The following is a 21,675-nucleotide window of genomic DNA, read 5'->3' on the forward strand; positions in this document are numbered from 1 at the left end:
CTCCTAATAATTGCTCGGAGAAGGCAATGGCAAGCCACTCCAGTACTATTGCCTAGAAAATCCCATGGATGGAGGAGCCTGGTGGGCTGCAGTCCGTGGGGTCGCTAAGGGTCGGACACGACTGAGCGACTTCACTTTCACTTTTCACTTTCACACGTTGGAGAAGGAAATGGCAACCCACTCCAGTGTTCTTGCCTGGAGAATCCCAGGGACGGGGGGGCCTGGTGGGCTTCTGTCTATGGGGTCGCACAGAGTCGGACATGACTGAAGTGACTTAGCAGCAGCAGCAGCAGCAGCAATAATTGCTACTTTATTATCTAAATACATGCCAGCAAACTTTTTAGTGAATTATTCTTTGCTGGGAATCAACATCAAACTTCCTGATCTCTAATTTTAAGAGTCTCTGCTTTATGGTTACTGGAGAGAATATATGAACCCACCATCTTCTAACCTTCTCTTTGGGATTATCTAGTGATTACTGAATAAAGACCCCAGTTACCCAGCAAAGTCTTTCTAAAGCAAGATTATAATTCAAGGTCTGAATTTTGGGGTTGATTTAAAGCAGTTGAGTGATTTCTTTTCAACCTTGGTCTTCCTGTTACTTTCACCCCAAAGCAATGCATGTTCATTTTGACAAGTCAGATTGTAGACACACTTTATGGTTTCCATGACCCCAAGGTAATGAGTGTTAATAGCTTAACGTATGTCCTATACATCTTTCCACATCAATACAAATATACACACACACGATTGTTGGACTTTTTTTGTTTGTTTGTTTGTTTTTAACAAAGATGAAATCATAGTACACACATCATTCTGTAATTTTCCTTTGTTATTCACAATATATCATGAATATTCCTCCTGGACCATACATAGACTTAATTTATTCCCTGGATATATATATTCCAGAGCATGGTCATACCATAATTTAGCCAGCCACTTTCTTGGGATGAATATTAAGGCTGTTTCCAGTTTTCTTCAATTACAAATTATGCTGCAGTAAGTATTTTTGTAAATTTATTTCTGTATGATATATTTCTTTGGTAAGAATAGCTGGGTCAACAGATATAGCAAAAGTGTAGTAGTGCTGAATTACTTTCCATAAATGTCATATCAGTTCACATACATTCTGACAATGGTTGAAAGAAATAGTTTCTTTGCAACTACTTATTCAAGTAATTGCTTCACCTAAGATCAGTAACCCAAATCACCAAATGTCTCCTCTGGAGTTACCATGTGGTATTCAACACTTTGCAAGTTGGCCGACCAGTTGGCCTTCCATGAAATTGGAATAATCCTCTTTCCTTCAGAAGAATAGGGGCCTGAAATTTTATTACCTTTTAAAAATGACATTCATTTAGACACAGTAGTCCTCAGAGCAGTGAAATTTCCTATAGGTGAGGCATGATGAACTTTTAAAAATAAAGGCTATTGTCTTTATAAAATTCAACTAATTTTTAAAAATATTTATTTGGCTGTACTGGGTCTTAGGTACATGGGATCTTTGATCTTCAATGAAGCATGCAGGATCTGCTTCTCTGACCAAGCCCTGTGCATTGGGAACATGGAGTCTTAGTCACTGGACCACCAGGGAAGTCCCAAAATTCAACTAATGTTAAAAGTTATGAAAGAGAAAGTGAAAAGCTAAAACTTCCTGAGCATTTAGCATTCTAATCCCTTTATATAAATTATCTTATATAATCCTCCCAACAGTTGTATGTATTACTTCATTTTACATATAAGAAAACTGAGGGACAGGAAAATTAAACAACTTGCCCATGGTTAGACAACTAGGTTCAGGGTTCACACCAAGCTGTCTGACTCTGTCTTCTGGGCTCTAACCACCACATTATATGGTTGTACATATAAACTTGCTCAGTTGGTTTCTAGTACTTGGATGTCTTAACCAATGTCTCTAAAGAAAGATCTCAGTCTGGCCCCACTCTATCTAGCTAAAATTACATGCCATTTTCCCCGAGTGTGTTTAAGCCAGTATCCCCTAAAAGATACTGTGGACAATGCCTTCTCCAAGGCTTTGCAGCTGCTGCTACCTCCATTCAGATTCTGCCAGTCATTCTGGGTCCACTTTCAGCTCTCTCCTCTGGGACATCCAGCCACTCACAGGTCATTGCAGTTGGTATCTGTGCAGCCTTGCAGTGGTGGTGAATAGTTTATTCCATGTTGATCAGGTTGGCTTATTCCATGTTTTCTCTCTCTCTGTGTCTTCCACCGGAGAAGGCAATGGCAAGTCACTCCAGTACTCTTGCCTAGAAAATCCCATGGATGGAGGAGCCTGGTAGGCTGCAGTCCGTGGGGTCGCTAAGGGTCGGACACGACTGAGCGACTTCACTTTCACTTTTCACTTTCACACATTGGAGAAGGAAATGGCAACCCACTCCAGTGTTCTTGCCTGGAGAATCCCAGGGATGGGGGAGCCTGGTGGGCTTCCGTCTATGGGGTCACACAGAGTCGGACACGACTGAAGTGACTTAGCAGCAGCAGCAGCAGTGTCTTCCACATCGTAAGCATGCAATAAAACCTCTTTTACTTAAAGATAATGCTCTAAGTATATAGACAAAGGCAAAGAGAGAAGATAAGGCACAGAGAGGCTTGACTCTAAAGGTTGGTGTCTTTTCATAAGTTTTAGGAATGGCTTTCATTATTCAACTTGTTTGAAAATTTCACCTGCCATTGTTACACTTTAACCTTTAAAAATCTCTGCAGAGGGAAGCTCTGGTTGTGCATATAAAGGAAACTGTATTGAGACATAACTCTTCCCAGATTGCTGCATTCTCATCCAGTCCTTGATCTCCTTGTTGAGTGTTCCTAAGTGACATTCTGAAAGTGACGTACTGCTTTCCCTAGCCTTAAACACACTTCTGACCTCACTTTTGAGAACACCCAAGCCAAGTGGTGATCATCTCAGTCCTGCCTCTTCTCCAGAAGAGATGGCTTCCTCCTTCTAGAGGAGAGTTTAGAGGTGATGGGAACATTGCTGTACCTGAGTCCTTCCGTGCCTGTTTGAAGGCTTGAAATCCTCCCTGATCCTCAGTATTTACCCTCTTATTTATGAAACCATACTGTTTAATTTTTGTGGCAATTCAGTATCTTGACAGCAACCCAAACTCAATTCATGCAAAATCAAATCAACATCTCCCCCAAAGTTATTCTTCCTCTCCTTACTGTAATAGCCACCAGTCATCCAATCTCCAGGCCTGAGGCCTGAGTCATCTTTGACTCAGAGCATCATAGCACTTGCTAAAAAAAAAAAAATCTGTTTCTTAAAAAATTATCTGTTACCTGTCCCCTTCTGTCTGTTCCCTCAGATATGCGGTAAGACCCTGGATCTGACACCAAACTCAAACTAGTCTCTTTTCCCCCAGCTTCTTTCTCCTCTAGTCCATTCTATTTACCTGGGCCAGATAACCCTTCTACAAACTCTTTTTAAATTTACCATTCTCCTGCTCCATAATTTTCAATGATGTCCTTAGAATAAGGGCTTCATTAACTTCTTAACCTAGACTTCCGGAACTTTGTGGCTAAATTCTTATCTCCTTTCCTTGATTTCTTTCTTACTCTTTAGCAAAAGAAATCCTTAGCCCCTGATGAGTTGATTCACTATAATTATTATTATTATGTTCTTTAAATAACCTTTCACATTAGTCATCAAGCCACAGACTGTCAGAAAAGGAAACCAAGACCCAAAAAGATTAAGGGAATTTCCCAAAGCTGTTAGCCACTAGAGGAAAGCATAACCATTCTCCCATTTATATTGTACTTCCAAACGTGGGCACTTCTATTGGGTTTTGATAAATTTAAATGGCTCTTCATTACATGTGAGTGTGAGCTTTAATAACATTTTGAAGATAAACAAGGGACAGTGTTTATCTGGAAGTAAATCCTTGCAGCTGCCTTGAAGCTGTGGATCTCTAACATCTATCCAGGCCTAAGCCAGTACAGATTCTTAGTTTAGACAGAGCTGGAAGGTGGAGAGGTGGGAAGAAATCTAGGTAAATACCCTATGAAGAGCAGTCTTATATATGGGTACCCCTCTTCAAGGCACTGGGGTCAGACTGACTTAACTAGAAACATCCCTTCTCTCTTGCAATCACCAGGCCTCTCAACTTTAAAACTCCCACAGTGTTCACTCAGCCCTCCTGGTTTGGGCTTGAAACCTCATCTACCCAACCTCAGGATTACTTCCTTTGACTCTCAACCCAACCTTCCATTCAGAAGTTACCCTCTGCTGTATTTTGTATCTGGAGAGTACAGTAAAATGGGTAAAACTGGAGACAAATAATCACAAAACCAGAATATTCATTCATTCAGCAAACGTTTACTATAAGCCAATGATGTACCATGTACTAGGCACCATTCTGAGGGCAATCTTCTTCTTAACAAGAACTACAACATAACTGAATTCTTACTATGTCCCAGGCATGTTTAAATATATATACTTAAACTCTTACAACAAACATATGAGATAGGTTCTTTTTTTTTTTTTTTTGCTATTTAACATATGAACAAGGTAAGGGACTGAGCAGTAAAGTTACTAGACAGTGAATGACATGAGGTTAAATGCAGAGCTGAAATTTGAACCCAGGCAATCCAGCCCCAGAGCTTCATATTTTTAACCCTACATTAAGTTAACAGGGTGTCTTAGCCCAATGTCTATTTATGTCATTCTCATCTCCTTAAAAAAAAATTAACAAACATTTCCTTACAATGACAAAATGTCTGGCCATGTGTTAGATGCTGAGAATGCAAATACAAATAAAATGGAAAGGACTATTCTCTTCAGAAACTCACTCATTAGCTCATAAGTGAGCCATCATGTGCCAGTGTTGGTGGTCTATAAATTACTTTAAAATACTTCAGCTAGGGCGTCCCTGGTGGCTCAGTGGTAAAGAATCCACCTACCAGTGTAGGAGACACGAGTTCAATCCTGATCTGGAAGGATCCAACATACTGCGGAGCAACTAAGCCCATGCACAACAACTATTGGGCCTGTGCTCCAGAGCCCATAAGCTGCAACCACTGAAGCCCACGTGCCCTAGAGCCCATGTTCCTCATCAAGAGAAGCCACTGCAATGAGAAACCCGGGCACCACAGCTAGAGAGTAGTCCCTGCTCGCCACAACTAGAGAAAAGCCTGTGCAGCAATGAAGACCCAAAACAGCCAAAAATAAAAACAAACAAAAATAGTTTAAAAAAAATACTTCAGCTAAACAGTGTGATACATGAGTTACCTTTAGTCACCATACTAGGAATGTTTGCTCAATTATCTAAATCAGGAATAAATACTTTAGGGGAAGTCATCTGACATTTCACCTAAGCTCACAGTCCAGAAGCAGCTACTATAATCCCTTCAATCCTCTTCATGTCCCCATGGCCCCATCTCAACCCTCAGAACCCCTGGGAAGCATTTAGAACTACAAACTCTAAGCCCAGGGGCCCTCAAAATTCAATTGTAACTGGTTTGCTATAGGCCCAGTTTTATATTGTTTTATATATTTATATAATACATATATATTTAGTTTTAAACATTTTTGTTATGGGACATTTCAAACACATATAAAATTAGAAATATAGAATAATGAATTTCCATATACCTGCTATCCAGCTTCAACAATTAACAACTCTTGGGGCTGTCTTGTCTATGGCATTGGTGTTTTTTAAAAGCTTCTCAGTTTATTTTAATATGCAGTCAGATTTGGGAATCATTGATCTAAACAAATAATCATTGATCTAAACAAACAAATAAGTGGGATCACTGCAAACAAAGAAGCATGCATTAGACATAGTGGAAGTGGGATGATGAACTCTGACCACTGAAGGAAAAGGGGTAGGGTTTCCATAACTCCTCACTGGATCTCAGGGTTTCCAGGGCTAAATCATCCCTCAGCAGCTCTGATGTCTGAGACTCTGCCAGGGGTGCTTCTTTAGCTTGGCCTGAGGATCCCAGGATGGAAGCTGGAATCACATGCTCACATACCCACAAAATGAAGGCCTTCTCAAATATATATCCATATTTAGTTGCAATAACAGAGAAGGCAATGGCAAGCCACTCCAGTACTCTTGCCTAGAAAATCGCATGGACAGAGGAGCCTGGTGACCTGCAGTCCATGGGGTCGCTACTAGTCGGACACGACTGAGCGACTTCACTTTCACTTTTCACTTTCACACATTGGAGAAGGAAATGGCAACCCACTCCAGTGTTCTTGCCTGGAGAATCCCATGGACGGTGGAGCCTGGTCGGCTGCCGTCTATGGGGTCAAACAGAGTCGGACACGACTGAAGCGACTTAGCAGCAGCAGTTGCAATAAAGTGGAGTTTACTAGGTTAGATAAAATAACAGTATAAACAGGGTGCTTTTTTTTAATGTTTATGTTTGTGACTAAGGAAACAGACGTTAAAATCAATTAGGAAGGGGAGCCGAGAATAGTGAGGAATCAAGTTACCTAATACAGTGGGGCAGTGCACAGCCCCTAGCACGCAGCTGTTGCAGCCGGAGGTTACCCAGCAACCTGTTAACCAGGTTGCTGTGAGACCACTAAGCCAGAAGTTTCGAGCGGTGATTAGTGGTCCCGCTTAGTCATTGGTCGGCACCCGCAGTAGACTGCACCCCCAACCGGCAACTGTCAATGAGCAGCTGTTAGTGGTGCCACTTGACCATTGGTCAGAGTCACAGTAGGTCCCTCCCCAGAGCGAGCAACCATTAGTAGCACTCCTCTGCCAGTGGTCAGAGGGTGGTGGTTGTCCAAAAGAGAGTGAGGTAAGAGGTGGGTCCTGGCCCCCCTGGGGCCCTCCACCTCACCCAGCCTCTGGCCATTGGGTGAGCTCAGGGGTCCGCAGAACAGGCTTGGAGCTGTGTCCTGCAGGGCTCTAGAGCCCTACACAGGCCACACACACTGGCTGGTTCCAGGCCTTGAGGTAGTAGTGAACCTCGCCCCCATTCCTGCCTCTGTGACCCAATAGCAGCGGCCATCTGCATGGGCTGCAGTCTGCAGGATCTGGCCCCCTAACTGCTATTTGGGTGGCCTGAGGAGGCTGAGGGCTGTTTGGGTCCTGGACGCCTGGCTGCCTCAGCGATGATGGCTGGGCAGGGTCTGGGGACCTGGCCCTGAGGGGGCCACCTGTTGAGATCTGCTTGTTCAGCACTAGCAGGAGGATCCAGACTAGGTGCTGGACTAATGTTCCTGGGCAGAGTAACTGGCCAGTGCAGGGACCCCCACCACTTCCCCTTAGCCAGGGTCTGGACCTTGGGACCTTGCCCTTCCTTGTCAGAACAGACTGTTTGGTGGAGTTTTACAAGAACATCGTTACCTGACTGTGACTGATCTCTAGAATAAAGGATCTGACACAAAGAAAGTGAAAAGTGAAAGTGACGTTACTCAGTCGTGTCTGACTGTGACCCCATGGACTGTAGCCCACCAGGCTCCTCCATTTTCCCGGCAAGAGTACTGGAGTGGGTTGCCATTTCCTTCTCCAGGGAATCTTCCTGACCCAGGGTACAAAGACACAAAGAAGTCTACAACTAACCATGCCCCTCCCTCTCCTTTCCTAGAAAAAGGGCTTTGCTGAAAGCTTTGGGGGAGTTTGGGGTTTTTAAGATATAAGCCACCCATCTCCTCACAGGGCCCTGCAATAAACATTTATTTGCTCCAAATTCTGGCATTTTGGTATATTTGGCCTCACTGTGCAGCAGGCACACAGACCTTGTGCTCGGTAACAGTTACAAGAAACAAGGAAGAGAAGAAACCAAACTGGAGAATGGAGGAGTCACTTCTGAGAAGTGTTCCTCTCAGACACTTCAGGGAGGAGCATGAAGGCCACGCTGTTCAGGGCAGGAGATGGGGGCCCAGGCCTGAGCCCCAAGACACCAAACAGAAAGGACCTCCTTCCTTAGCTACACATGAGTCAAAGAGAAAGTGTTCTGGCTTGAACAGTGGACAGAAGTAAAAGAAAACTGGAAAGCAGAACTAGAAGTGCTAAAATCCCAAGAGTTTTATTTGACCCAAGCTGAAATGAGTAGCAGCTGAACTTAAAGCTCCAATTGGTGCCACTTAAACACCAGTGCACCGTGAGACCATGGCCATAGGTCAGAGTCTGTGTGGCCCTTTGGTGCCTCCAGAGGAAGTCTAGGGGGAGAGGAGGGCTGAACAAGGCAACCCCATAGGATCTTCAAGTCCTGTGGGGACTGATACTGACAGAGCTGGAGGGAAATTGTGCGAGAGTGGGCAGGGAGGGGATGTTTGTTCCAGCCTTGAGGGATGCATAGGGTTCAGGGCTGACAGGAGGCACAGAGGGCAATTCCAGGCCATTGAGCATCTGTCCGTTGACAGCAGCAATCATGTGCTATGCAGAGGAGGGCTCGTGGGAAGGCTCATGTCAGAGAAGTGAACCAAAAGTGAAATAAAATCCCATGATCTCCAGGGAAATTTCTGAGTAGAAGACACGTGTAAGTGTATAAATTCAATGACAATGACAATTAGAAATGAAACTGCTGAGGGCCTTACTCACACTTCTTCAGTCATCAGGATTTGTGAGGGCGTCTACAGGAAACCAGAGTGTTCAGAATATTCAGGGAAGAAGGCCCAGAATCTCTAAGGTGGACTCGACTCCCCTCCCATGGGGAGTCTCTTCCCGTGGCCATCACATTCTCTGGCCCCTGGTACTGTAATGGGGGCGGAGCAGGTGTGCAGCTATTAGCTCGAGACTATTATCGGGAGACCCTTAGTGCCACAGGCAGAGATCCCACTCCACCAACAGTCAGCCTTGCAGTGGTTCTCTCCCTGCAAAGAGTGTGATGGGAGGTAGATCTCAGCCTTTGCTCCATGGCCCTCCAGGCCTTGGGTGGGTTTAGCTGGGGGACCCAGGAACAGGCTGAGGTCTGTGTTCTACAGAGCTCCAGATCCCTTGCCATAGTCACCCACTGGCCAGGCCCAGACCCAGCTCCGTTACCTAATGGTGACAACAGTCTCCGTGGGTCACAGTCCATGGAGGCCTCAGCAGCTGGAGTATATGGATACTGTTATTAAGGTAACAGCTTCAAACAACTTCAGTCTCTCCGAGTTTCAAAAACTGGTATAGCTGAGATCAGCTCTCTACCCCAAGGAGGTGGCCAGAGGCCAGGGTTAAGTTGCAAGGACACTGCACATCATTACTTCAGCTCCACCGCTATGGTTGCCCTTCTCAAAGAAGGGCAATTGTTGTGAGCTAGGAATTAACCTGATTGGTATTTGCTGCAATATATATTCTTAGTGATCCTATGCAAGTAATTCTCTCCAGTTTAAATGAAAAGCCTGAGGACTGGCTGGGTCCTGGGTGCCTTGCTTCCTCAGTGATGATGGCCGGGCAGGGTCTGGGGACCGGGCCCTGTGGGTGCTGTCAGCTGAGATCTGCCTCATCAGCCAGGCCTGGGCACAGGCAAGAGGACCTAGGCTGGGCGCTGGACCAATGCTCCCAGCAGGGTGACTCTCCCTGCAGAGACCTGCTGCTTTTAGCCAGGGCCTGGACCTCAGAGGGTAAAAGCTGAACCTTGGGATTTTGTTCTTTCTAGTCAAAACAGAAAGTAATGTTTGTTTGGTGGAGTTTTACAGAAACATCATTATCTGACTGTGACCTGACCTCAAGAACAAATGATCAGACACCAAGAAGTTTGCAACAACTAACCACATCCCTCCCTCACCTTTCCTAGAAAAGGGCTTTGCTGAAAGCTTTCTGGGAGTTTAGGGGTTTTAAGGCATGAGCCACTTGTTGTCTCCTTGTATGGCCCTTCAATAAATCTTTCTCTAGTCCAAACGCCAACATTTTTTAAAATTGTTTGGTCTCGCTGTATATCAAGCACACAGACATGCATTTGATAACAGTACCTCACAACCCAGTGACCATTTCAGCGGCCTTGACTAATTCTCCTGGCTTTGTTTTCTCTACTCAAGTCCCTCAGAACATGAATATTTGAGAAACAGCTACACTCTGCCAGACCCCGTGGTGTGCCCTGAACACAATCTCCCTCCATGCTGCTTTGAAAATACCATTTCCAGGTTCACGTCCCACTGCCTTGTGATCTGTGGAGTTCAGATTCCACAGCTGGTCACTGAGAGCTATTGCTTCTCTTCTGCAAAGCATGCCTTCCTTGTACCTCCAGCCCACAGACTTTGACTTACATGCATCTTTTACCTGAATTGCTTCTGTTTTGCCTACCTTTCTCTAGCTTTTAAGACATAGCTTAAAATCAACTTTGCTGTGAACCCTTCCCAATCCCAGAATGGGAAGTGACACCTACTGAACTGTTATAGCTCTTGTAGTGGTTTCAACCACTCATGTTAAGGCTTTCCACAAAGGACAGCATAGTGTTTATTTGTATATGTATCAGAGCTCTGCTGCTGCTAAGTCACATCAGTCATGTCCGACTCTGTGCGACCCCATAGACAGCAGCCCACCAGGCTCCGCCGTCCCTGGGATTCTCCAGGCAAGAACACTGGAGTGGGTTGCCATTTCCTTCTCCAGTGCATGACAGTGAAAAGTGAAAGTGAAGTCGCTCAGTCGTATCTGACTCTTAGTGACCCAATGGACTGCAGCCTACCAGGCTCCTCCATCCAGCTTCACCTTAAACTAGTTATGAGTCACAGGAAGCCTATTTATATAAGGGACTGAGGAATCTTCTAGGAAGATTAATCTTCAAGGGAGTCAGGCACAGAGAGCTTGTCTTAGTAAGGCTATGGTGGAGATGGGGGAGGGTGCCTAAAGCTCATCTATCTTCTTTTCTAGATCTGGAGCTCCTTCAGGGCAGAGACCATGAGTGATTCATCCAGCAAAGCAGGTGGTATCAAGAATAGTGTTTGACAGCAGTGGATATTTAGTAAGTATTAATGGGATAAAAGAATATTTACTGTCTTCTCCTTAGAGCAAATCTGAGTATATGTCAGGCTTTATTCCTGAGTATATGAAATTGTAATCCAGAGATTTTTTTACACATGTGTGGATCTCTAGCATGGACTTATTGTGAGAGGTTCACAAATGCATATCATGTCAATAATTTTGTGGAGACTGAATAAATACAATGCTTTGAACGTACATGTATGCAACACTGTTTCAAAAAGATAAAGATACTATTTTGGTTAATTTTTCAATCTATAAATTTATCTATAACCCTTATTGGAATCCAAATGTCTTTTGCCATTACATATGACATTAGATAATAAAAACACAACTTCTATGACATTAAAGTCTGATCCTTTTAAAAACAAACACACATTAAAGAAGGTCCCTGGGACTTCCCTGATAGCACAGTGGATAATAGTCTGCCTGCCAATGCAGGAGACATGGGTTCAACCCCTGGTCTGGGAAGATTCCACGTGCCACAAGCCCATGCACCACAATTCCTGAAGCCTGTGCAATTAGAGCTTGTGCTCTGCAACAAGAAAAGCCACCTCAATGAGAAGCCTGCACATAGGAATGAACAGTAGCCTCCACTTGCCACAATTAGAGAAAGCCCATGCAGAAGCAATGAAGACCCAGCACAATCACAATTTTTTTTTTTAAAGAGGTCTCCATCCTGAGGAACCTTTGTTATGTACCACATGTAACAATATCCCTGCCTTGCAGGCCACTAGCTTGCAGGGGGTGGGGGGCCCTACCCTCCAGGTAACATTTTTTAGTCTCAATTTACAGTGTACAATGAGCTTTTCTGTTGTTTGTTTATTGCTTCATTCACTCCCTACAGCAACCCTCAAGGACTGGCAAGAGAGCGGTTGGATTTCTAAGACTGACAAGAGGCTTCTATTGTGAAATGTACATGGAAGAGACAGAAGTCCAACAAAAAAGAAAATAAATGCACAGTATAATTTTTTTAAAAAATGAAAAGAACAGAAGGGTTCTATAGAACACAGTGAAATGTTCTAGAAAGCACATACTTGGAATCCTAAAAGGTGAGGAAAGAGGAAATAGGGCTCTGAAGATGACAAGAAGGCAAGAGGACAGAAGGTTATGGTGAGGTGAGGCAGGTGTCTTAGCTGGGATGGTGACATTGGGCTGAGAACTGGATGACCAGAAGTAGTAGCCAGGAGAAACTATGATTGAAAGCATTGCAGAGAGAAAGAAAAACTGCAAAGATCCTCATGTAGAAAGGAGCTGGATGTGCGTGAGGAACACCGGAAGGTCTACTGTGGCTGAAACATGAGTGAGAGAGAGTGGAACAAAGCATGGCTGGAGAGACAGGCAGGCGGGTGGGGCCTTATGGGTCATAAGTGGCTAAAGGAGTAGCATTCATCAGGTATTTCTTTTACTTTCCCATATTTCACAGTTCCTTTGATCAGCAAAGCACAGAGTTGATTATTAAGTAGGCCCATGTGACTAGCTCTAGTCAATGGACTGAGGGCAGAGGGACTTGTGTCATTTTGGGGCCAAAGCTTCAAAGAGCCAGTACAGAAATGTCAAGCCATTTCTTTCTTCAGTGGACACAGCCAGGAGGTCTAAGTAGGTTGAATCACTGAGTTGCAATATGAAGACAGTTGCCCTGATGAGTCATGCAGATTCTCAGTAGACTTTAAGAGCAATAAATCTGTATGATATTAAGTCATAATAGGCTGATTCTGACTAATAACTCATGGTAAGAAGTTTAGATTTTATTCTAAATGTAATGGGAAGTCATTTTAAATTTTTAGCAAGAGAGTGAAGACATAATACAAACAATGAAATGATCACTTTGTGTAGAATTGATTATGGGGAGGACAGAAATCAGGAGCCAGTTATAAATCTATTAAAGTTCATCTAGCCATGAAATAATGGTAGCTTGAATTTCATGGTAGCAGTGGACATGGTGAGTTGAATTGGGGATATATTTTGAAGAAAGAACTAACAAGACAGGAAAATTCCCTGGCAATCCAGTAGTTAGGACTCAGTGCATTCACTGCCAGGGGCCAGGATTCAATCTCTGGTTGGGGAACTAAGATCCTGCAAGCTATGCAGCACAGCCAAAAAAACCTAACAAAACTGATGGAAAGACTCCAAGGTTTGGGGCCTGGGCAACTGAATAGGGAGAGAACAAAGAGTTATAAAACTTGTTTCGGTTTAAAGATCTCTTTCAAAAGACAAGGAGAAAGAGAGAGAGAAAATGTTTCCCAACTCCTTTCACAGAGTCAGCATAACCTTGATATTAAAACCTGACAAGGTACATAGATGCAAAACTCCTAAACAAAGTGTTTATAAACCAAGTTCTATATACATAAAGAGGAAAATATATCATAATAAAATTGGATTTGTTCCAGGGATGCAAGTGTGTTTTAACATTCACTTATCTGGAGTTGGTTAACAGAATAGAGAAAAATAAACTTGACTAATGCAGAAAAATCATTTGATTAAATTCCATTCACGATTTTAAAAATTAAGACTAGAACTTCTTTAATCTGACAGGATACTATAAAAACCTAATAGCATATGTCATGCTTAATGGTGAAATACTGAAAGTATTTTCCTTACAGTCAAGTATGAGAGAAGAATGTCCTCATCATCCTTGCTGTTCATCCCTGCACTTGAGGTCCTACCCAGTGCAGCAAGGCACCAAAAGAAAGAGGAGGAGGAAGAAAGTATAGGTCAAGAAGGAAGAAATAAAACTGTCATTATTTACAAATGACACAAACGTATCTATGGAAAATCTGGAAGACTCCATTGATTAGTAATTAGAATTGATAAATGGATTCATCAGGATCTCTGGATGGAGGTTGAAGATACAAAAATCTATTATATTTCTGCATACCAGTGATAAAAGAAAGTAAAAATATTAAATAATAATATTTGCAATAGCACCAAATACCTAGAAACAAATTAACAAAATTTGTGCAAGAATATTTGTACGGAAAACTACAGAATAGTATTAAGAAAAAAATTTTTAATGAAGCATACTATGCTCATAAATTGAAATATCAATATTATAAAGATATTAACTCGGTATGCCAACCTAATCCACAGTGTGAATGTAATTCTAATAAAATTCCAGCAGAGCTATAGTTTTGTGGAAATTATTAATAACAAGCTGGTTCTAAAATTTATATGGAAATTCAAAGGGAATAACCAAGACTTGAATAAGAATGAAGACCACCAGATATCAAAACATAAAGCTGCAATAATTAACCAGATGGTCCTGTCAACCTGTAGAAAAATAGACTAATGGAACAGAATAGAAGATCCAGATAGAGACCTACAAATACATGGATACTTGATTTATGACACTGAACACTAGTATAGATAGGATAATCCATTCAGTAAGCACTGCTGTCTATTGGATATCCACTGCTGCTACTGCTGCTGCTAAGTCACTTCAGTCGTGTCCGACTCTGTGTGATCCCATAGACGGAAGCCCACCAGGCTCCCCCGTCCCTGGGATTCTCCAGGCAAGAACACTGGAGTGGGTTGCCATTTCCTTCTCCAATGTGTGAAAGTGGAAAGTGAAAGTGAAGTCGCTCAGTCGTGTCTGACTCTTAGCGACCCCACGGACTGCAGCCCACCAGGCTCCTCCATCCATGGGATTTTCTAGGCAAGAGCACTGGAGTGGCTTGCCATTGCCTTCTCCATGGATATCCACTAGGCAATAACAAATTTGATCCTTATTTTATACCATACACAAAAATCCAATCCTGGTTGCTTGTAGATATAACTGTGAAATGTAAAACAATAAAACATTTACAAGGTAACAAAGAATAAATCCAAGGCAGGAAAAGTTTTCTTAAACATGACACAGAAAGAATTAATGATGGAGGAAAAGATTGATAAATTACTACATTGAAATTAAGAACTTATTTTAATCAAAAGACATTATTTAGAGGAAAAAATTGGGAGAATACACTTGAATATATAAGCATCAAAGGGCTTTTAACTTGAATATTTAAAGAATTCCTTAAGTCGATGAGAAAAACATACAGAGAAATGGACAAGAACTGGAGTAGACCCTTCACAAGAGAGGATATCCACATGGCTAAGCAAAACATGAAAAGATACTCACCCTTATCATTCACCAGGAAAATAAAAATTAAAACCAGAATGATATGCTGCTATATACACCCAAGTGGCTAAAATGAGGAAAAAAAGAAAAAAAAAAAACAACAACCATGATGCCAACTATTGGGGAGGATGTGAAACAACCAGAACACTCATAAACTGTTAGTGGGAATATTAATTGGTACAATCACCTAGGAACTGTTTGGCAGTGTCTACTATAGTTGAATGAACATATGCCTCAGTAATTCCAGCATATACCCCCCAAATACGTATGTATGTGCACCGAAAGATAAGGTCAAGAATGTTCATAGTAGCACTATTCACAATTGCCCCAAACTAGAAACTACCCTAACACCCATCAGCAGTGGAATGCATAAATAGATTGTGGTATATTCACACAACAGAGTGAACTGAAGTGAAGTGAAAGTCGCTCAGTCGTGTCCAACTCTTTGTGACCCCATGGACTATATAGTCCATGGATTTCTCCAGGCCAGAATACTGGAGTGGGTAGCCTTTACCTTCTCCAAGGGATCTTCCCAACCCAGGGATGAAACCTAGGTTTCCTGCATAGCAGGCAGATTCTTTACCAGCTGAGCCACAAGGGGAGCCCAAGAACACTGGAGTGGGTAGCCTATCCCTTCTCCAGCAGATCTTCCCAACCCAGGAATGGAACCAGGGTCTCCTGCATTGTAGGCAGATTCTTTACCAACTGAGTTATCAGGAAAGTCCTACAACAGAGTATTATACAGCAACAAAATAAACAAACTTTTGAAAGAGCAAGGATTGCCCGGGGATCCCCAGCTCTCCCAGCCCTCAACTGTTTGAGTCTTCCCAGCCTGGGCCCCAGACACATGGGTCAAGAAGCCTTTGAGGTGATCCTGGCTGTAGCCACTGTCTCAGTGTAACAGCACAAGAAACTCTGAGTAAGGACAGCTCAGTTGAGCCCAGTCAAGCCCCACTTTTGTGAGCAAAACAAATTATCGTGATGATTTTAACTCACTGCTTTAGGGATGAATGTTGCACAGCAATAGGTAACCAGAATAGGCGTGTAAGTATTTAGGGGAAAAAATAAAACAGAATATGTTAAATTTGTAAGTCTACTTTAAAATTTTTAAGGAAATTTAATTAAAGAGATTTGTAAAACTACTTTAAAAACTACTGTTTAATATTAGGGTCATAAATAAAGGGAAAGACTTGTAAGTTGAATGTAAAAGATTAAGGGCAAACTAGATTCTAAAATTTCTACTTACCTAAGTTGAACCTTAACTGAGAAAAATATTTTAAATAAAACAAGACAAAAACAGTGAAAACTTCTTGTATAGCTAACTTCATTGATCCTTTCAGAAAGTTGAAGGAAACTACATAAGGAAAGGAAATGAGTGATTTATTGAGTGCTTACTAGGTGCCACAGCATGTCCTAGGTGATTTATTGAAATCAACTCATGGAATCCTTACAACCCTGTGAAGTGGGTTTTATAATCACCCCTTTACAGATGATGCTCAGAGAGGCTATGTGACTTGCCTGAAATTCTGCAGTTAGTAAAGGATAGAATCTGTGCTTTGCCACTTTTGGATGCCTTCTCTTGGAAGGAAGGCTGTTGAAGGCAAATTTCTAAAAGTCACTCAGGGGCCTTGGTGTGGCGGCAGTGCTGGCATCCTCTGTGTCTGCTCCAACCTTGCCTGTGAGCCTTCCAGTGGGTGAGAAGAGGGGTGTGCACACAAGTGACCATCCTGTGAGGATTAACGTGGCCAGAGTAAAGGATGGTCCATTGACCCTTACAGTTCAGGAGTCTGGGTTGGAGCCAAGGGGGCCTGTCCCCTGGACATAACTTCAGAGTAGCTCCGGAGAGGAGTTCTGGAAGCTGTGGAAAAACAGAGGAAGGATTTCAGCACTGTGGCTTGGTATAGCTCACATAACTTCAGAGGGTTCTGTTCAGGTCTTTTTTTCCTCTACAAGTTCCCAATATTTTAACTGTATGCAAGAGTCTGATGCTAGGAGGGATTGGGGGTGGGAGGAGATGGGGACGACAGAGAATGAGATGGCTGGATGGCATCACCGACTCTGTGGACATGAGTTTGAGTGAACTCCGGGAGTAGGTGATGGACAGGGACGCCTGGCGTGCTGTGATTCATGGGGTCGCAAAGAGTCAGACACGACTGAGCGACTGAACTGAACTGAATGTCTAACACAATAGGAGCAGTTGAATCACTGAATCATTTTCTTCTATAATATTAGGCTGAGTCAGTTTTGAAGTTATATAGTTCAATTCTCTCATTCTCTTGGAGAAGAGACCAAGAGATCAACTTTGGTTGCTTCCTATGAAGAATCTATAGAACTATACTTCCTATCTAACACTACGGAATGAGTTTAAAAATCTGCATAGAAAACCAGTGAGTTTTATAAAACCCTTGTGATTTATTTTTACAAAGCAAGGAGTAGGTAAATGAGACCTCTAAAACAGAAATAGAAGAAAAACAAACACAGGCTGTTGTGGTCCTAAGAGGGGAGGGAACTGCTGCCTATAAGTTAACTACTTGAACATGGAACCTTGGCAGGTTAAGCAGAGCTACCATCCAGAGACCCAGACCTGGAGACCCCAGGCAGCTCCTGCCAGGCTACCTTCAAGGGCAAGTCTTCTGCCCCAGGAGGCTTTCCAGTGGTTCTGGAAGAAGCGTGCTATTTAACAACACTGACAGCTAACAAAGTACCATAGGGACTTCTGAGGGAAGGATCCTGAATATAGTGTGATGGTGATCTGTCTCCCCTGGACAAATAAAACAGGTGAAGGTCTGGCCATCCCTTAGCTATTCAGGGGCGAAGGAGCTACTGTGTGTTTTCTTTGGACCTCCAATTTTTTGCTGTTCCTTTTGTTGTCAGGGGATCCTGTCGATTATTACCTCCCTTAGGAAACCAGACTGGAGGAAATAAGGGGAAGCTAGTGACTATATCGGAGAAGGCAATGGCAAGCCACTCCAGTACTCTTGCCTAGAAAATCCCATGGATGGAGGAGCCTGGTAGGCTGCAGTCCGTGGGGTCGCTAAGGGTCGGACACAACTGAGCGACTTCACTTTCACTTTTCACTTTCACACATTGGAGAAGGAAATGGCAACCCACTCCAGTGTTCTTGCCTGGAGAATCCCAGGGACGGGGGAGCCTGGTGGGCTTCCATCTATGGGATCACACAGAGTCGGTCACGACTGAAGTGACTTAGCAGCAGCAGCAGCAGTGACTATATCGGAGAAGGCAATGGCAAGCCACTCCAGTGTTCTTGCCTGGAGAATCCCAGGGACGGGGGACCCTGGTGGGCTTCTGTCTATGGGGTCACACAGAGTTGGACACGACTGAAGTGATGCAGCAGCAGCATATGTCTCAGAAGGAGTAGGGAGAGGGATTGGGGAGGGAAATGAGAGCGAGAGAGAAGGGGAAGAATTTGCAAATAACGATACACAGAACAGAATTTTAAAATACATTATACATTAAACTAGGGCTTTACAGCTTAACAAATTGCCTTGTGTACTTTATCTCAGTTACTCCTCAAGCAACCTGATAACATCGACAGAGGCTACCTATTTACTTACTTCTGAATAGTGCTGGATATTGAAAGTTGCTCAGTCGTGTCTGACTCTTTGTGACCCCATGGACTATATAGTCCATGGAATTCTCCAGGCCAGAATAGTAGAGTGCCTTTCCCTTCTCCAGGAGATCTTCCCAACTCAGGGATCGAACCCAGGTCTCTCGCATTGCAGTCAGATTCTTTACCAACTGAGCTATCAGGGAATCCCATTTACTTACTAGTAGGTATTAATTATCTATGAGACTATTAGCCCTGTTCTGCATCTAGGGAACTTCTCTTGTAGGTAATTATGTGGCAGGACAAGATTCACATCTTAGAATCATTGAATCATAGCATCACAGAGTTAGAAGGCAACTTAATAGCAATAACATAAGGCATCCTTCTCTTGAAGTGTCAATCACCTTAAAAAAATCTCTGAGATTTCTTCTGATCACTGTTTGAATTCTTCCAGTGACGAGTAACTTACTACTCATTCTCCTTATAGCTTTCAGCCCTTAATTCAACTTTGTCCTCAAAAACTTTGCCAAATTAAGGTGAAGATATCTTTTCAAAATTTGAAGATATTACTCTTGTCCATCTCTTGCAGATTAAGCATCTTCCAGTCTTTCAGTTGTTACTCATGATTACTCATAATATGATTACCTGGCACAGTGCCTGAAACACATAGTGGATACTCAGTGAATGTTTGTCGAATTGATTCTCTGGCCTTTGGTAATATGTCCTGGTCCTGGCCTCTTTCCTTGACCACAATTAGCCTCCATGTTGTAATGTGTTTCTCATTTCTTTGTTTATTTAAATAATAAAAAGGAAACAATATACAGTCTTTACTTTCAAACTAGAGTCTTCAGAACAATTTGAAAACATAAGGTAAACTGACCAAATTTTAGACAGCTTTCAGTTAATTTGTGATAATAGACTCAGTAGCTTGACTTAACTGACCACTTCAGAGATGCATTCATTGAGCATCTCCTGTAAGATATCAAATGAAACATTGTGGAGTGTGTTCGTAGAATTAACAGGAAAGATTCTAGTGAAGGCAGGGTTAATGTGAGGTTTAACTGTGAGACCCTGCATGAATACATTATCGTACAGTACCGCTTTGCATGTTAAAAAAGTAACAACCAGTTTTGGCTCAGTTCTGGGTACCACCAGGCCGAAAACTGTGCTCTTCAAAAAAAAAAAAACAACAACAATGCTCCAGTAGAAACACTGACTATTTTTAGCCGGTCTTAAACTGTCTTGGTGTGAGGCACAAGCTCTGGTGTCAGTGTGATGAAGCTATGTCATTCCCAACAATGCAGAATCCAGTCAGCTTCATGACTCTTATGTTAAGTTATGGACCAGGATGAACAGCAATGAGCTTACAGTTTTGGTCGCTGAAGAGCCAGGGACTGGATGGCGAATTGTGCCCTGCTTTGGAAAGGAAACAAGTAAATTGCTACCAGTCTCGAGGCACTATGCTTATTCATTACAGTAATAACCATAAAAGGAGTTTGATGACAAATAACTCAAAGCAAACGTCCCAAAATATAATTTGGGAAAAATATCTCTGGGCTAAATTATCCCATTATCACAGACTAAAGCTGTCTGAAATTTGGTCAATTTGATCACATTTTCAAGTTGTTCTGAAAACTCTGTGAAAGTTCAGTTCAGTTCAGTCACTCAGTTGTGTCTAACTCTTTGCGACCCCATGAACCACAGCACACCAGGCCTCCCTGTCCATCACTAACTCCCGGAGTTTACCCAAACTCATGTCCATCGAGTCGGTGATGCCATCCAACCATCTCATCCTCTGTCGTCCCCTTCTCCTCCTGCCCTCAATCTTTCCCAGCATCAGGGTCTTTTCAAATGAGTCAGCTCTTGGCATCAGGTGGCCAAAGTATTGGAGTTTCAGCTTCAACATCAATCCTTCCAATGAACACCCAGGACTGATCTCCTTTAGGGTGGACTGGTTGGATCTCCTTGTAGTCCAGGGGACTCTCAAGAGTCTTCTCCAGCACCACAGTTCAAAAGCATCAATTCTTCGGTGCTCAGTTAACACAGTTTTTTCCTTTCTGTTACTTAAACCAAAGACGATTCTAATACCTTCTCTCTTTATACTGATAAGTATAAAGAAAGTGAGTTATATTAGCAGTTTTCTCATTGTGAACCTCAGAAAAGGCTGAATTTGGGAAGAAGCCTTTTTTCCCATAGTGTTAAGGGTAGAGGGCCTGAGAGACAGAGGTGGAACCACCTTGCATGGGAACATCTCACCTGCCATGCCTCTCACATGGTAGGTGAGATTCTTCACAGGTACAGAATGGAGAGAACTCCTAGTCAAGCAGGACCCTGCCACCCAGCAGAGAGGAGGACAGCTCCGAGACACAAGAGAAATCACAGTGAAATACAGCAGTGAGTTCTTGCTGGAAGACACACTGATGTCCGGGGGCTTGTGTCCATTATAAGTTGCCTGCCTGCTTCTTTTTCCTCCTCTGAACAGCTCATCCTTTTCCTTCTCACATAAACCCATGAGGGCCTTGGAGGGGCCGGCTGGGTCAACACATTCATGTGAAGAAAGTAAGGTTCGGTGAGACTGTGTGCTTTGCAAACAGTAGTAGAGTCAGACATAGCAACCAGGACTTTGGGCTCCCGATGCAGGTCTCTTGTCTAAAACTGCCTGCCTGTTAATGTTTGGGAAAACTCATGCATGAAATGTGTAGCCATCAAAGAAGAGAATTTTCACATCCTCACTTGAATGGTTTTCTTTATCAGCAGAGGGAGAGGTACTGATCTTGGAAGAGTCAGGATTAAAAATTAAGTTGAGCCTACAGGGCAGTTCAGGAAGCGGAGACAGAGCAAGACAGGAAGTGGAGGAAACAGGAAGAAGGCAACAGAGAGGTAAATACGTAAATAGTCAAATGGGGTCCACGTGGAGGAAAAGTATAGAGAGGGGAAATTAACGGAGAAGAAGAAATGGGCCTTTCTCTTCTTAAAAGCAGCACGTTGAGGAAACCAAGTTCTGAGCAGAAATCAGGGGAAGCGGGGAAAGGAGAACAGACAGAGCCAGGAAAAGAGAAGCAGGCAGAACACGAGAACACAGGGAGCCGTGTGAGCTCAGAGCGCGT

General features: G+C 43.0%; 1 protein-coding gene across 5 annotated transcripts in view; it reads right to left on the minus strand.

Moving 5' to 3' along the window:
• The window catches only part of POPDC2 (popeye domain cAMP effector 2), a 39,867-nt gene that overhangs the window by 4,032 nt on the left and 14,160 nt on the right, over window positions 1–21,675 (minus strand). For 4 of the 5 annotated variants that reach the window (XM_055434173.2, XM_055434099.2, XM_055434006.2 and 1 more), the window contains exon 4: window positions 4,489–16,858. The exons of the other annotated variant lie outside the window; for it this stretch is intronic. In XM_055434173.2, coding sequence (XP_055290148.2) covers window positions 16,773–16,858 — 86 coding nt within the window. In that variant the 3' untranslated portion in view covers window positions 4,489–16,772. Of the gene's footprint in view, window positions 1–4,488; window positions 16,859–21,675 lie in introns of those variants that run through there. 5 annotated transcript variants of the gene reach the window in all.

The sequence above is a fragment of the Moschus berezovskii genome, chromosome 1 (genome assembly GCF_049115385.1).
Source record: "Moschus berezovskii isolate FMDL1 chromosome 1, NW_MosBer_1.0, whole genome shotgun sequence".
Taxonomy (NCBI): Eukaryota; Metazoa; Chordata; class Mammalia; order Artiodactyla; family Moschidae; genus Moschus; species Moschus berezovskii.